This window comes from Channa argus, chromosome 2, assembly GCF_033026475.1.
Source record: "Channa argus isolate prfri chromosome 2, Channa argus male v1.0, whole genome shotgun sequence".
Classification (NCBI taxonomy): domain Eukaryota; kingdom Metazoa; phylum Chordata; class Actinopteri; order Anabantiformes; family Channidae; genus Channa; species Channa argus.
In genome coordinates, this window is record NC_090198.1 from 21,096,696 (window position 1) to 21,112,905 (window position 16,210).

General features: G+C 38.4%; 1 protein-coding gene across 2 annotated transcripts in view; it reads right to left on the reverse strand.

Moving 5' to 3' along the window:
- Positions 1-16,210, reverse strand: part of fam189a1 (family with sequence similarity 189 member A1) — an 82,101-nt gene that overhangs the window by 12,360 nt on the left and 53,531 nt on the right. The window contains exons 3-4 of one of the 2 annotated variants that reach the window (XM_067496343.1): positions 6,478-6,588; positions 4,208-4,372 (exon numbers count right to left, since the gene is read on the reverse strand). In XM_067496343.1, the coding sequence (XP_067352444.1) occupies positions 4,208-4,372; positions 6,478-6,588 (276 nt within the window). The remainder of the gene's footprint in view (positions 1-4,207; positions 4,373-6,477; positions 6,589-16,210) is intronic. The other variant, XM_067496344.1, reaches the window with a different exon arrangement.

Consider the following 16,210-nt stretch of genomic DNA (forward strand, 5'->3'; position numbering starts at 1 on the left):
TTCCTCTGAATTTCTGCCTAAATGTTATTATGGAAGGGTAATACTCCATCAAAAGTTCAGATTTCCAACTCAGGTACAGCTTTATCAGTGTGATAGGGCCCTAACAAAAATTGAAGTTGTATTATTATAACTAGTGCTGATAATTGTCTAACATCTAATTTGAAATCTTTGAACTACACACAAAGACTACACCTGACCCCAACTAGCAGCTGACAAGCAAGTCTGTACCTGCACGAAAGGAAATACAACACTATAATTACCAGTGACAAAGACTGAAATAAATCTTTCTATCCTTGACAAAAGCGATGTGTCTAGTTTACAGATATCACTAAACCAGTCAGCAGTCTGTTTTGACACCCTGGGAACCTCGCACAGACACTAACAAAAGATACCAGACATTTTCACATCTTTCTCTGTGACTTTAATGTCTCATCCTGTGCTGCAAATACGAATTGAGACAAATGTTGCCAAACTATTAAAAAGCTGTTATCAGTTGTTTTCACACCCATGATTATGCTTCAGATAGAGTCAAACTGCACCCAAAAATAGGCCAGAGGGTGCTGTCAATAAACATGATTAGGTGACCTCTAGCAGACGTACTAATTATGACAGCAGCGACAGCTATTGTTGGTGATGTTGCAGAAAGACCAACAAAACAACCATGCAGGCAGGAGGTCAAGGTGGCAGAGTGTGTAACAAAAACAGCACTAACAGTCAGTTTTGTTACTCTAATAAGCTATTGTTTTAACCTGTGTCTGCAACTGACCAAGTTTTTTGTGCCTAAACCAAATTTTTCTATTATAACCATGATAATGATCCGGTATGATATTACTGAGCTGACTACAGTACTACAATATAACAAACTGATTATAGCCATTGCCATCCGAATACACACCTTAAGCAGATGAATGGAGAACATGTCTGACTATGACAACATGTTTGGCTGTGGATAAATGGTGTCAAGTCTGTGGGCTTGTGGAACATAATGATAATAAACCCCATCTTTTGTTCTCACAAATTCAACAAAATGAGACAAAATCAGTTAACACAAGTGATGCCAAACACCGCCAATAAAACTACAGGCAACAAAACGGTCAACTAATTGCAAGGCAACTGGTAAGAGGACTATACACTGCATATCTTAACTGATAGGATTCAACACAGGACATAATAAATACAGTGCATGTCAGTCCCCAGAAGTGGAAAGTAACAAAGTACATTTACTGGACTTTGGTACTGGACTGGACTTAAACATAGTTTGGAGCTACTTGTCCGCTACACTTAGGGGAAGTGAAGTAATAAATTCTGATGTAATATAAGGGATTATGCTATCTGTACATAACAGGCTCAGTAATAAGACGGCTCTTTGTTCTCATGTTTTAATCATTATTATTATTATTATTATTATTATTATTATTATTATTATATCACATTTGAAAGTTTCTCACACAAATCATGCCTATTTTTGCACAATTTCTGGAGTATTGAGTGTCTGTACTTTTACCACCTCTGTCAGGCTGTGTATCCTGCTGTGCAGCTTTGATCGTGAGGTGTTGTGACTCTTTCCTGAAACACTGAGATTAGTACACATAAGCCAACCTGTCAGTGGTTTTCTTGTGGATTATTGCAATACGGTAAATGTAGTTTTCTAAACAAACCTCTAACAGAAACATTGAAGATCACAAATTCACAGAAGCATCTAGTAAAACAAGAACTATTAATGATGGCTGAGTTCATATGGTAATGCATCTGTCATGCAGATGTGAGGTGGTGCATTTCTGTGATTTCCCTGGTGACGTTAAAGCACATAACATAATAAATCCTACATAGCAAAGAATTGCAGTAACACCCCCACAGAAAGTGTTTCTCATGTCTGCTTACCAGATATTTAACCTCTAGAAGATACCTTGCCGTAAGCTAATCAGGTTAGTGTGTTATAACAGCAAGGTTAAACATCAACCCCCTTACAGGAAATCACAAATTAGCTCAATACACCCCCTCCCCCACTGATGATTTACAGGCCCGTGCAGTGTAATAAAAAATGAAAAGAAATGGAGAAATAAATGCTGGCAAAAGCTGATTGACACATATAGCATCTAGCAACATGGATAGTACTACTTTCTAAGAATCAAACCTTTACGTGGAGAAAAGTGTGAATACACAACCAAAGTCTCCTGTTCTACCGGCTGTGTTAATTCAATACTCCCCATATGCTGTGTATTTTAGTGGTGAAGGAGGAATTTGTCAGCTGCATCTTAAGTTCATTAGGATCAGCGACAGCCTAACAGCCATCTAAAATGGTCGGGGTCTCCGAGGATTCAGGGATGACAGCTTCCACTTAGACATAACTCAAAACATCTAACTACTTTGGCACTTAATAGAGGTTTATAGCATCAATTCCCACATCTCTATTAATGAGATATGGCTAAAATGACAAATGTGCTTGATCTTTTCTCTTTTCATAAGCATGCTTCATCCTTATAAGTCTTTTATTTGGTTATCAATGTTTTATAATCAATCAAAGACATAAAATAAATGGATATGATTGCCGTTATCTAATAAAGGCACAGTGACACATACTGTATATCATTTCTGCAGACAATCCAAGTCAAGATAATCTACAGAGATCATGCACTGGCACCAGTCAGCCCATGCTCACTCTGCATACTAAGAAGTCATCTTCTTGGGGAAAAGACAAATGCTGTTGCCATTTTGCACTTCCTGCTCAATTAATCTGAGACGGAACACTTAACACTGTTTTGTACTTTTGACTGCTCTCGTATGGGATATGTTACAGTGAGAACGGAGGCTTGGAGACATCAGTGTAATGTGGATAATTTTAGCAATTTAAAAACAATTATGTTCAAACAACTCCTGTCTGTTGCTCAAGCTAATGTTTACCACTGAAAAAAGAAGTAACAGGACTAGTCGAGAATCTGTAGTCATGCTGGCAGCCAATGTCAAAATGTCAATTCTAACATGCCAATATTAAGCAGCTATAACGCTCACCTTGTTTACCCTCTTAGTTTATTGTGTTAAACTGGTAACATGGTAACACGCTAAGCGACTGCAACACCACACACTTATACACACATAGTGTGTGGTGTTGCAGTCTTTTGCGCTAAATACAAAGTAAAGCTAGGACATGTCTTGTTTTGCAGGTATTTAGTCATGAACATTTTTTTTTTTTTTGTCCTTTCGGCTTATCCTGTGAGTTCAGGGTCGCCACAGCGGAACATTGTCCGCATGTTGATTTGGCACAGTTTTTACACCCTTGCCCTTCCTGACGCAACCCTCCCCAATTATTACCGGGCTTGGACCGGCAGTGCACAGCTGGGAATGGGAATGGGCTTTTAGGGGTTCAGTGTCTTGCCCAGAGACACTTTGGGATCTGAGATTGAACCACTGACCCTGTGGTCCATGGATGACTGCCTTACCAACTGAGCTACAGCTGCCCCCTTAGTCATGAACAATATATTTGAAAAAATACATTTTGCTTTCAGATGAAATAAATCCTGAGATTATAATAGTCATATAAACCAAATTTAATGGACATCAGCCCAATATTTAAATAGAATACAAAAGTCAAAGTAATACTCGTATTAGTAATACTAGTGGATAGCAGCAGTCAAGGGATTACCACAGTCAGTAGGATTCATCCTCTTGGGATGCACACAATTTCATGACAATCCATCAGTTGTGTTTTGACAGATTTTAACACTGGCTAACTGGACTTAACTTAAGTGGACAAACTGATTTTTATTTATTATTTAACCACTAATTTTAACCACACCCTTAAAACAGATACTGTTACCAAATAAGATTTAACTTAAGTGAAGGACTGAAAATCTGAAAAGACCCAAATCCAGTTTTGTTCACATCCTGACTTCGGACTTTAATTTTCAATTCTGCATTACAAAAAACAAATTCAAATATAAATTAGGCAAGCACATTAAATCTAACTTATGTGAACCAGAATTACACTGAAACTTCAAACTGTTTTTGGAGTCATATCCCTTTGTGTGTTGCACAAATCAATATGTACATCACAAATCCAACATGTAGTTTGATTTGCAAAGCAATCAATTCAAGGTCTGATTCTGTGGTCTAAACACAGTAAAAGTTGTATATGCAGTTTTCTTTATATGTCAAAATATCAAAGCTCTCACATTCAGCACTATACCAACACAGGCTGACTCCCACCCACCTTGAGACGTAGGCGTATGGTGTTGCAGTCCCTCAGTGGATTCAGTTTCAGCGTCTCTCCTAGGTTGTTGCAGCTCGAACTCTGTTGCTGGAGCTCGCAGCATACACACACACCATCACTGTCAAACTTGAGCTGGGGGGGAGAAGGAGGGAACACACATCCACACTCATGCATGCACGCCACATACACAAACACACACACAGAAATGCACACACACAAACACCCAGAGATACACGCACGGATCAGACCTGAGCTTGGTATATGAATGTAATTTGTCTGTTGAGGATAAAAATCCTCCTGACAAACTATATTTTCAATGACATTATGTAGTCAGAAAGAAAGACAGAGCACATGAGAATATTAATATATTGTTACTGGCAAAGGTGTAAGAGACAAAGACTGGGACATATGAGGAGCTACCGAGGGAGGGATTGAGGTATAGAGCCTACCTCTGCTATGTGTCCCAGATTGAGAGAAAGCAGGACATGAACCCAACAAGTATGGGTTAATTACATTGGGGAGAGGAGATGAGAACGTTAATATTTCAGTCACGACTGGGGGAGGATCTCAGGGGAGCCACATAAAACGGCAAAGCTGGTCTGCTGTGCTGGTCCCACTTGTGTAAGGAGAAAAGTTGCTTCTAATGTGGTAGTGGTTGGGTTAGTGGGTTGTGTGCTGGATGAATCACAAGGGGCATTTTCATGCTTCTTCATGTTGTGAAAAAAGATAGAAACCCAGGGCACTGAGAATTTAGCTTAAAAATCAGCTTTGCATCTCATTATGAAAATGTGAAGACTGAGTGTTCTGTGTCCAACTACTTCTGATCAAAAGCTGAATGAAGAGAAAGCTTAATAAGTCCTATTTTGATTCCCCTGCTGTCTATGGTGTTAAAAACAACCAGGATGAGCATCCCGTGAACTTTGTTAACAACAGTTAACTTCAATTAAATTTTGATTTTACACATGAACGTCCGTTTCATGGGGAGTATTACTGAGCCTGTCTTCTGCTGCACTGGAGGAAATAGCCCAGACTTTGACTTTTTCAAAGTTTTGCTGCTTACTAGATGACAGAGGTTGATGAAAGAAAGTCAAGAAGGAATAATATTCATCCAAGTAGCTTCATTAGGAGTCCGAGTACAGAAATAGTTTGAGCTAACAATAATTAACGTGTCCAGGTTTATTAAAGTCCAGGTGCCATGAAATAACTTCCAAATTTCTTAGGTTCTTGAAAAAGTGATCTTAATCTCAGTGAGACTCCTGGATTAAACCATTTTAAACAAACAGAAAACCACATCCTTCAAAGCAATCGCGTGGACTTGGTATATTTTTGGATGAGTAGGGTGAAGTGTTATTGGAGCATCTTGGACTAGAAACCAATGACATGTTTACACATATAGTTAACATAGTTGTTCCAAACCACCTCACTTACGGGAAAGGAAAGCTGTAAATAATCGAGAGGAGGAAAAAAAATCTTTTTAATACATCCTCAAAGGCATTCACAGTGTGGCACTCGTACATATGAGAAGTCATGAAATTAATTCAACCATTGTTTAAAAAAGGGCTTAAGCAAAAACTTAAAACTTCAACTCACACCTGTTTTGTGCCTTTACTGACTATCAGTTTTGTTTAAGTTAAAGTTACACAATTGTTCCAAGTATAACTCTAGAAGGTGAGAGGTGACACAATATCTGGAGCCATTTGTCCATCGACCAACCACTGCTGATGAAGTATAATGGTCCTTTTAAACTACCTGAAATGTTAGGATATGTCAGTCTCTGTTGCTTTGATTTTAGCTGCTATTAAAAATAGAGTCTCCCAACTTTATGGAAGAGAAATATCAAAGATGACTTTGAAGTTGTTTTGAATCTTTGATTCTGGCAAAGATGGGAGTAATCATCATAGATCATTAGTCACTAACAGACAAATAGTTCAGTTTACTTTTAGTGAATCTGAAATACCACAGTCTGTTCAGAACAGAAGTGTTGCCTGGCAGATGACACAACCATGACGTTCTGATGCATTTAAACTGAAATATTTTAATGAAATAATGGTTACATTTCTTAATAGAAAGAGGGATTAAAAAGAATTAAAAAACAAATGTTGATGAGGCATTTTGAGCCTGAGTACTTATTGTTTTTGGTTGTTGTGAATTACCCGTGATCCCTATTTCTTTTTAAAAGTCAAGTAGATGTTGATACTAGTAGAAATGGATCAGTATGTCCGCAGGACAATGTGGTGTGTGAGGCTGAGTTAAGGTTCAGTTAGTCTCACCAGCTGACAGTCCTCCAGCGAGTTGACCAGCTGAGCATTCTGGCAGGAGAGGATGGAGCCCGCCAGGTTGAGCATCACACACACTGCTGACAGCAGCATGAAGAATGTAATCTGTGACAGAAGAGAGAGACATTTTGAGACAACATAATGTCAACATACTGCTTACGAGCACACATCCAACACTTACACCCGTCTGTGTTTTGAAAGCAGCTGTAATACCAGAGGCACAACATGGTTTGCTAATCAATCATTATTCACAGGGTTTCAACCGATCACCAAAGAGGAAATTAGTAAGGATGTCAAGAGAAATCAATAAATAGTTTTCCCTCAGAGAAATCATTGTTTCAGAAAAGCTTTTCACTCAGTGACATAAGAAACCATTTACTGACGAATGGAAATTCTCAACCCACTATGAACTCTTTTCTTTGACATGTGAACAGTAGCAGCTAATGTCTTCCATTGAGTATAAAACACAGACACATACAAGCACTAACACCTGCCTCTAAAGAGCTATTTTTTCTCAAAGCCCCAAGCTGAAAGAGGTGGCAGTTCAAGTTTAAAGTGCTTTCACACCAAACACCCTTTGGGTCCATGTTAATTCAAGGTTTCAAAGGCTTCTTTTAATTTCCAAGCTACCACCTCCTAGGTTATAAATCCTTTTAGCAGATATATGCCTAGCTTTTCTAGGGCTCAAAGTTACAGGTCAAGTGTATCAGAAAGAGTTTTCCACACCGACAACAAACAGCCCAGCACTATCAGTCTGGGAAACCACAAACCAGGGGTTTTGTGAATGGACTCCACATGTCACAGTTCTGTTCCTGGCACGTTTGCTGACCTGTTTTGTTTAGCCATGTGTTTTTCTGTTGCCTCTGCCCTCTCTACACATGCATAACCACCTACCTGCCGATCCGTCTTCTTGCTCTGCCATGTGTTCTGTTAATGGTTTTGGAGGACTGTTGTAAGTTGGGTCTGAACGGGAAGTGTTGGTTATGTTTTGACCTACGAGTATTTGTTTATTTCTTGATTGCGTTAGTCTTAGCCCTCCAGTTCTTTTCCACAAGTTTATTAGTTCCAATTTCTATAATCCTGACAGCACAGTTGAGAGCATACATGCTCAGATGGAGAGGGGGAGAGTAGGTAAGGAGGCGTGGCATGTAATAAACTGAAGGAGCGATAAGTTTAAGTGGTTTTCACCATTGCACAAAATTGAACGATTGAGAGGGTGATGGGGGAGATTGAGGAGCACCTTTTCTGGTGGTAAAGAATGAAATCAGAGGAAGTGAAAAGGGTGAAGGTAAATGGAGACAACAGGAAAAAACAAGTGCAAAAGGAAATGAGATAACCATTAACAGACAGCGGCAGAAACGTGCAAAGGGAAGGCCAGACTGGGAAAAAAAAGCTTTGTGGTCCCATGGTACATAGGTGGTGATGATATGTGGAGTGATTAATTAGCATTTCATTTGAAAGGGATGTAAGCTGTTTGGTTCTGTGGCTGATAAGATATTAGCAAAAAATCAGTCATCCAGGAACAGCATTGAGCTTTTTGTTTTCTCATACTAAATTAACACTTTTATACATCTATGAGTCACCATGACACAAAATGTAGAAGGAAGAATACACCCTATGATGAGAGACAGATTAAATGTCAAAGGGAATCATAAAATAAGACTGCAATAGTATGACACACACATTTCTATAACTGATTAAGCAAATTCAAACAGACCAGAAAAGAGCCATGGGAAAGCTTCTCCCCCTCCAAAGTGTGGATTTGTACATAAAACGAATTATTTCATCTTTTAGTTTTATTTCTCTTAAAACAGTGAAGAGGCCTGGCCCTGCAGCCTTACCGCCTGCCATAAAGGGAAGCTGTGGATCAAGTGCACAGCTACAGTGTAGCTACTAATTTCCAGCTGGGTCTGATAGTATGTTTTAATTCTCTGTTAATATACATTTCCAGTGTCATAATTTAGGAAAATGACATGTTTATTTGTTGGTTTCTGTTCATTTTCTGTGGTTAACATGTGATACAAAACATTAGGGTTGGAATAATCAAAAATATTTTGTAAAACTGAATCAATACTTTTGCAAAATCTCCTATTAAATTCTACACAACTACACGTTATGTTTTGGAGGTTTTATGTTTTGGAATTTTTATGGTTTTGTTTAGATACTCTCACACACACATTGTTGAAGTTAAAAACATTGTGGTGTGCTTTAAGAGAGATACATTAAAACAGTTACACAGTGTTCATTATCCTTTAAATAAAAACACACTCTTTCTCTAACCTTAACCAAAATGACTGGGTTGTCTAAACCCAACGACACATTGGAGTCTAGTTTCATACTTGGGCCTGCAGAGCAATTGTCCTGCAGGCCAGACATTATAGTCTGACTGATGGCAAAAATCAGAAAGATTTAGCTGCATACTGAACATATTGCTGACATTATTTACTTGTCATGTTCTGTCATGTAAATCTTATTGGAGTATAAAAACAGAGGCTTGTGTGAGTAATTGTCAACTTGACACAACATTAATTGTATTGATTAGATGCTGCTCTAAACAAGTCATTTCATACAGAATGTCTGCATACTGTGATAAAGTTTGAAAGTGTCCATGTAGAGGGTTGATGAGTCTCAGCCAGACTGATAGGATCTGCCTTTTACTGTGCAAGAGAATGACACAGATGGGGCCACTGAAACAAATAAACAATATTTCTTTTACCTCACAGTGATGAGTGTTTTAAAAATTCTATAACTGTGAAAAGCAGAGGGTTTGAAATATCACTAATGCTAAGATGTGTTTCGTTCTGCCATCTTGAATTCTTTTTTTTTTTTGGAGGGATATCAATAGGGGGCCTGGTGGCTTGATGGTTAGAGGTTCGGGTTTGGATGCAAAAGGCCGTGGGATTAAATCCCACCCTGCCCGTTGTGGCCCCAGTACCAGCCCCGAGCCCAGATAAAAATGGGAGGGCTGTGGCAGAAAGTGCATCCGCTGTGGCGACCCCTGAAGGGACAAGCTGAAAGCTGCTGATCTTTAAGAAGCCACCAAAAACACTGCTCTACAACATGACAATTTGTTTTTTATTGTGGAGGAATATTATATCCAGACTTTAGTCACAATTTTCAGACGGGATCCTATAATTAATTATAATAATAGTTAACATTTGTTAACAGTGCTGTTCTGCAGAAATGAACAACAAGCCTAAAGCATCTTCATTAGTTCTTTTGGGAGTTTAGGGACGTTTAATTTGAACGCTGGCATGATAAAAGTTATCACGACTGTAAGGCACAAACCAGTGAAAGTAAAAACTCTTTCCCTGACACAAGTAAGTTGCGTTTTAACAAAATCTCTCTAGAATTGCCTTGTTGCCAACTGAGCCAGTCGGACACAAAGCTGTGTCTCAAACAAAAACCAGCTGCAATTCTAACTGTCTCTTTAGCTGGAGACTGCTGCCATAATATCAAGTCACTTTAAATGGATATTTAATTTTCGTTTGTTTTGTTGTTGTTTTATCAATGCCCCTTATTGTAATCTACAGCTTCAATAAAAAGCCTAAAACCACAAAAGAACAAAGCAGCTGCCACCGATTAGTTTATTAGTTTATTAGTTTAGATTTACATCGATCAAATTGTGTTTTCATACAAGAGAAAAAAGTCACACTAAACCATTAATTTTGCCCTATTCCATCCTGTGTGACCCGAGTGCCACCTGTGTGTCCCCCTTGGTTTCTTTGCTGAGTCGATTGTCATGTCTGGCCCCACACCAATGCCTTCTCATTACCATTTAGGATCACATAGCACCATTTAGCAGCTATTCATTAATTACTGGTGCGCTGCCCTCTGCATGCCAAAGAGGCAAACACACACACACACACACACACACACAGAACATTTGATTGCTTTAACAGCCAAGGCAGATTTACGCTGCAAGTCATCATCACATCGTTTAGCACTCAGCGAAGAGGACAGAACAACACAATACAATCACCATTCGTCTCCATGACACACATCCACAGATTACAATAAGACCTCAGGGTTCAGGTGTTTCAGTGTAATCCTCCATTACACTCATCAGGGTGAAAATCATTTGGCTTGCACTTTGACGCTTCCTGCCCTTAATCGAAAGGGACAATATTTTAGATGGACCATAAATTATATAGTTTTAAAAGAAGTCTGGTTATAGTTTTGTTCTTGTCTGCAGTTGAGGTGTATTGAAATAAAGTACATTAGTAGGACATTAATGTTAAAGATACTCTGAAGTTTTTACATTTTACATTTACATTTAGTCATTTCGCAGACGCTTTTATCGAAAGCGACTTACAAGTTAGGTACAAGGAAAGCAAAAACTACTGACTTTGACCACTAATAGCACTATGGGACAATATTTTTAAAAGTCCCAAGCCCAGACGTGAGTTTTAGATTATTCCATTGATACAGAAGTGGTGGTATGCACCAAGAAATGCACCCATGCAACAATAAAGGCGGGGAAGAAGTGGATTGTTACTGATGGTATCAGTGGTGTTGCTCTGGATTAGTTCATCTATTATATTCCAAAAAATATGATATTCCTTCTTTGTGGATAGAAATGTCTCTTGCATGCTCCTCTCTGTTGTCCCTAAGGGGTCTTTTCTGGGTTTCCTTCCATTTACTATACTATAAAAGTCTGGTCCTGTCATGTGTCATTTATTATGTCCGCCAGCTTAGCTTCAAATGAGAAGCAGTAACTTAGATACTTACACTTTCTCCTATTAGCAGCATGAACGGTCACTGATTTCGATGAGGTGGCTAATCTGACTATGTTTTTGTATTTGAATCAGAGCTATTCTTTGAAAATCAGGTGATTTAAAATGCTCAATTCTGCACTGTCCAACTGTGACAATTATAATCAAGTTATTCCTTTTATCAGCACATCTAGAGAAGGACATCAATGCCTTTATTTCCTCTATAACATTCACAATGATGCTTCCATTAGAAGTGACCACATCACACAAATCCCTGTTACTCATCACTGGTTACCTTTGAGCTTCAAAATTGATTCTACGATTTTGCTGAAAGGCCAGGCATATCTATGATAAGCTAACTCCTTACTATATTGGTCCGATAACTGTTTGAGATTGTCTGGCAGGGCTCTATGAATGTTTCGAAAATCTGACAAGATGGTCTTTACTTCAGGCATGAAGCTCCATGCATGATGATCTCAGGCAGAAAAACGAATTGTCCCCTTAAATCACATCTCAAAACAAACTTTTATCACACAACTTTTCTTAAGTTGTGCATTTATTCTCATTGTTTTAGTTATTTATATTAGTGGTTTATTTGATTTTTTTTCATATGTTTCATGTTTCAAATGTTTCATGCAAAACATTTTGAAATTTGCTCTTTGCATTAAATTGTGCTTTAAATTTTGAAAGTGTAATATACATACATTTATTACTCAACAAGAATGTAAATAATGCGTTATTTAAAATACAACAATTCAAAAGGAAAATTCTATTTGTTCAGTCAAGATTCATTGATTGTACTTTGTTAAATATAAAAATCTTTAGTTAAAAGATAACTCCACATGACCTCTTTACAGCAAAAGTTTGACATTTGCAGTGAAATACCTGATACCACTCTAAATAGAAGGCAAAAGCTAGTTAGCTCTGGTTACATGATTTATGAGGTTTTCATGTTTAAATGTTTGTTGAAGATGTTACAACTAGCTTTACAGGTGGGTTTTGTTAGGTTTGGACAGATCAGACTGGGGTTTATCTATGTGTTCAGTCTGGATAAACTAATTGGACAATCGCAAGGGTGGTCTCAGGCTTCTAATCTATAAGTCAAATGGAGAGACTTAATGGATTTGGAAAATCTCAATACAACAGTAAGACACACTCTAAATGTGCTTGTGTGCCCTAAGTCAAACACCTGCAGTGTTTCTTCCCATCTGCCTGATCTGCCAACACACCCACAAAAACAAAAACATGAGCTCATCCATCACCACTGTGTATTTGAAGAAGCACATCTTCAAGATAAGATAAAAATCTCAGTAGGGAAAACTGGCCTCCAGTCTGCAGTGGCAAACATTTAACAGGCTTTCATTGTTTCACACTAAACTAAATAATAAATGCAAAGATATATAATTGATAATAGAAGAACTGAGAAAGTCTGGGGTCATTTATCATCAGCTGACATTCTCAGCAGTGTGACTAAACAGATATGAGCATTTTATCAGAAATGTATGAACCAAAGCTAAAGCAGGTAGGTTATAGGAGGACATACATGTTATAAGCTACAGTGTCTGTCACTTTTCGCGCACTTTGTTTTTATATTTTCCTTTGTGTTTAGACATAGATTGTAGCTTTATTTTCAAATGGATAAAACTGCCATTTTGTCCATTAAATTACAGGCAATAGCCAACAATTCAAAACATATTAATAGAAATTTTAGGAAATACCACATTGCATTTCAAGTGCAAAATAGTTAAGAGATTGAGATGTTTGAATTTAAGATTTAAGAAGAAATTGTATAAAAGAGTAATATGAATTCCTTTTAGCATCCACTGACTGCAGCACAAATTAGAATTTAGTCTGCAGCAGCACTGCGACACAACACTATTTATTTTCAATTATCCCTGAGCCACAAGAGATGGAAGCAGTGTTGTTTTGTTTTTGCTCCAGCTCAGCAGATCACAGACCCTGTGATTCAGTTCCCCTCTGATACTGTACATCAATCCTGCAGCCCCTGCAGAGCTCAGAATCGTCTGCGATCAAAAGACGCTTTAAAGACAGTAAGAGATTATCGCTGAAACAATATGATGTCTTAGCATTAGAAGCTTCCAGATCTGGTAAATTGTTCTGCTACTTAAAGTAATATTACATTAAAATACATATAATCTCTGTGTTAGGCCATATCCCATCCTCCCAACTTTACAAGAAAAAGAAAAGGCAGGGATGCAACAGCTGGTTCTCACTTGTTCCCACTGCTAAATGATGTATAGGTCTCTGCTTTTCTGCCCTTTCCTCCAACTGAGGGCAGTGATGCATGTTGATACAGTGTGTGGCTTTGTGTGTGTGTGTGTGTGTGTGTGTGTGTGTGTGTGTGTGTGTGTGTGTGTGTGTGTGTGTGTGTGTGTGTGTGTGTGTGTGTGTGTGTGTGTGTGTGTGTGTTTGTGTTGGGATCTCATCACCAGGATTACTTGTGATTGGAGTTGAGTGACCCTGAGTTCAGTGCTGGTCCAAATAAACAGTGGAGGTGTTGATACTAACTCTCAGCAGCAGAACCCAGGGGACATCACTAAAGACCAGACGTAACGACTCCCACAGACCACTAATCTTGCTGGTGAATACCCTCATCACAAGAAAACACTTTAGACCCATGTGCGAATGTGTTAAGAGAGAACTGAACACACACGTTTGCAGAAAACATTTAACATTTAACATTTAACCTAACAATAAGCACTGGCGAGAATCTATAGAATTACCTCTAAGCAGAAAAGCAAATTTTGTGAAAACACAATCACAGTTGAACACAACATAGTGAAACAGCTTTTTGAAGTATCTTGTTTTTTCCCTTTTAAACAGGACACTGAGGTTATAGAGAGGAAGCTAAAGTTACGCTACTTTTCAGAATAAGATCGTGACTGTTAGACAGTGGATTCATGCACACTGTCTGCACTGAGGGAATGTTTGCACAGATCACAACATTAGAACTGGATGAGAGGTTGTTGTTGATTTTCCTGCTGGATAGCTTGTCAGGTAACAACGGCTTACCTGACAAGATGTGTTTTTGGTTTTTTATTTTATTTTTTTAAGATGCTGACCAGAATAAAAAAATCAAATAAAATGACAGAGTCTATTGACATTGGAGGCTTTGATGTGTAGTCATGTTGACAGCATGTCAGAGTGCATCTCCACGGGATGTGATGGATTAGTTCCTGTGGTTAGAGACTCTATTTGGAAGTTGCAGTCCACCATTTTTTATGGCAGATTAAAACATGAAAACTGGGCATTAGAAAGGCAAACCTATATTTCACATGTTGGAATACTTATTTCATTGATAATTCTGACATGTTGTGGCAATTTTGCCCTTGACTTGCAAACACACATGAGGTGAGGATAGATGATAGGTAATCAGATAGGGAGTAAGTGTGTGTTTAGGCAAAGTTAGGTTGCTGTGTGTAAGTTCATTTCTGTGCCAGTGCTCACACTTATTGATTAAAACAGACCATGAAAGACAGTGTCACCCTGAGGGTCAGTAGCTGATTAACCTCTAGTTCTCAACATTATAATCAAGCACTGACCTCTAAAGAGCTAAAACAAGGAGTCTCTGCCTTCTCTGCTCCCCTCTGGGCTCTCGGTGGGGGGCTGCTGTAATGAGACAAGGCTATAATGAACCTGGTCTCGGCAGACACTCACACCACACAGAAGTGAAGCAAAAACTTTGTGGAAGATGCTGCCTGCCTATAGAGTTTAATAGAAAAGCAAGTGAGCAATTTCATTTAAAACACTGTCACTGTCTGTTACATCACACACAAGGCAGAACTGAGTGTGATATGTCGTAGTAAACAAACTGATCTTGGGTTAAAAAGAGACAAACTAGGAAATATATTAAGTTTATACACGATGGTTTCTCTGCTGTTTTGTTTTTTTAATCCCAGAACAACAAATATCAGCCACATACTGAAGCAGCTACGCTTAAACAACACATTTAAACATCTAATGCCATGCCTTTACAGTTTCTTTATATAACCCTACTTCAAAAACAGTTGGGAGGATCTGCAAAATGTAAATAAAAACAAAATGCAATGATTTGCAAATCTTGCAAACAAAAAACACAAATGGAGGAGCCTTTGACAACTAGTTAAGAAAATTGGCAACAGGTCAGTAACGTGACTGTGTCTACAAAGTGAATGTAAAGATGGACAGAGGTTCACCAATCTGCAACAAACTACATCTAAAAATTGTTGAACAATTTCAGAAAAAAGTTTCTTCAACGTAAAATTGCGAAGACTTTGAAGATCCCACCATCTACAGTATATAATATCATCAAAAGATTCCTTGAATCAGGAGGAATCTCTGTAAGGAAGGGACAAGGTCGAAGGTCAAAACTGGATCCATGTGATCTTTGGGCTCTCAGGCGGCACTGCATTAAAAACAGACATGATTCTCTACTGGACTTCGCTGCATAGGCTCAGACAAAATCACTGTCTGAGCACAGTTCACTGTGCAATTCACAAATGTAAGTTAAAGCTGCATCATGCTAAGAAGAAGCCACATGTGAACACGATCCAAAAACGTAGTCGTGTTCTCAGGGCCAAATCTAATTTAAAATGGTCTGAGGCAAAATGGAAAACTGTTCTGTGGTCAGATGAATCAAAATTTGAAATTCTTTGTGGAAACCATGGATGCACTGTTCTGCGGACTAAAGAGGAGAGGGACCATCCAGCTTGTTATCAGCAGACAGTTCAAAAGTCTGCATCTCTGATGCTATGGGGTGCATTAGTGCCTAAGACGTATTTGAATTGAGGTTGTAATTTTTACATGTTTTTATTGTGATTTTCTTAGCTGCACTGTCGGCTGATCAATTGACCCACCTTTAAAACCTTTGAGCAAACATTACTCAATAACCATGACGGTTTATACAGATAATTGTGTTTTCTACTGACTTTTTTATCCCCTAACTTTTCTTTTCTTTCAGCAAGTTGACATTTCATTTGATACCTTTCCACAGCTGCTGGATGGGCTGCTGT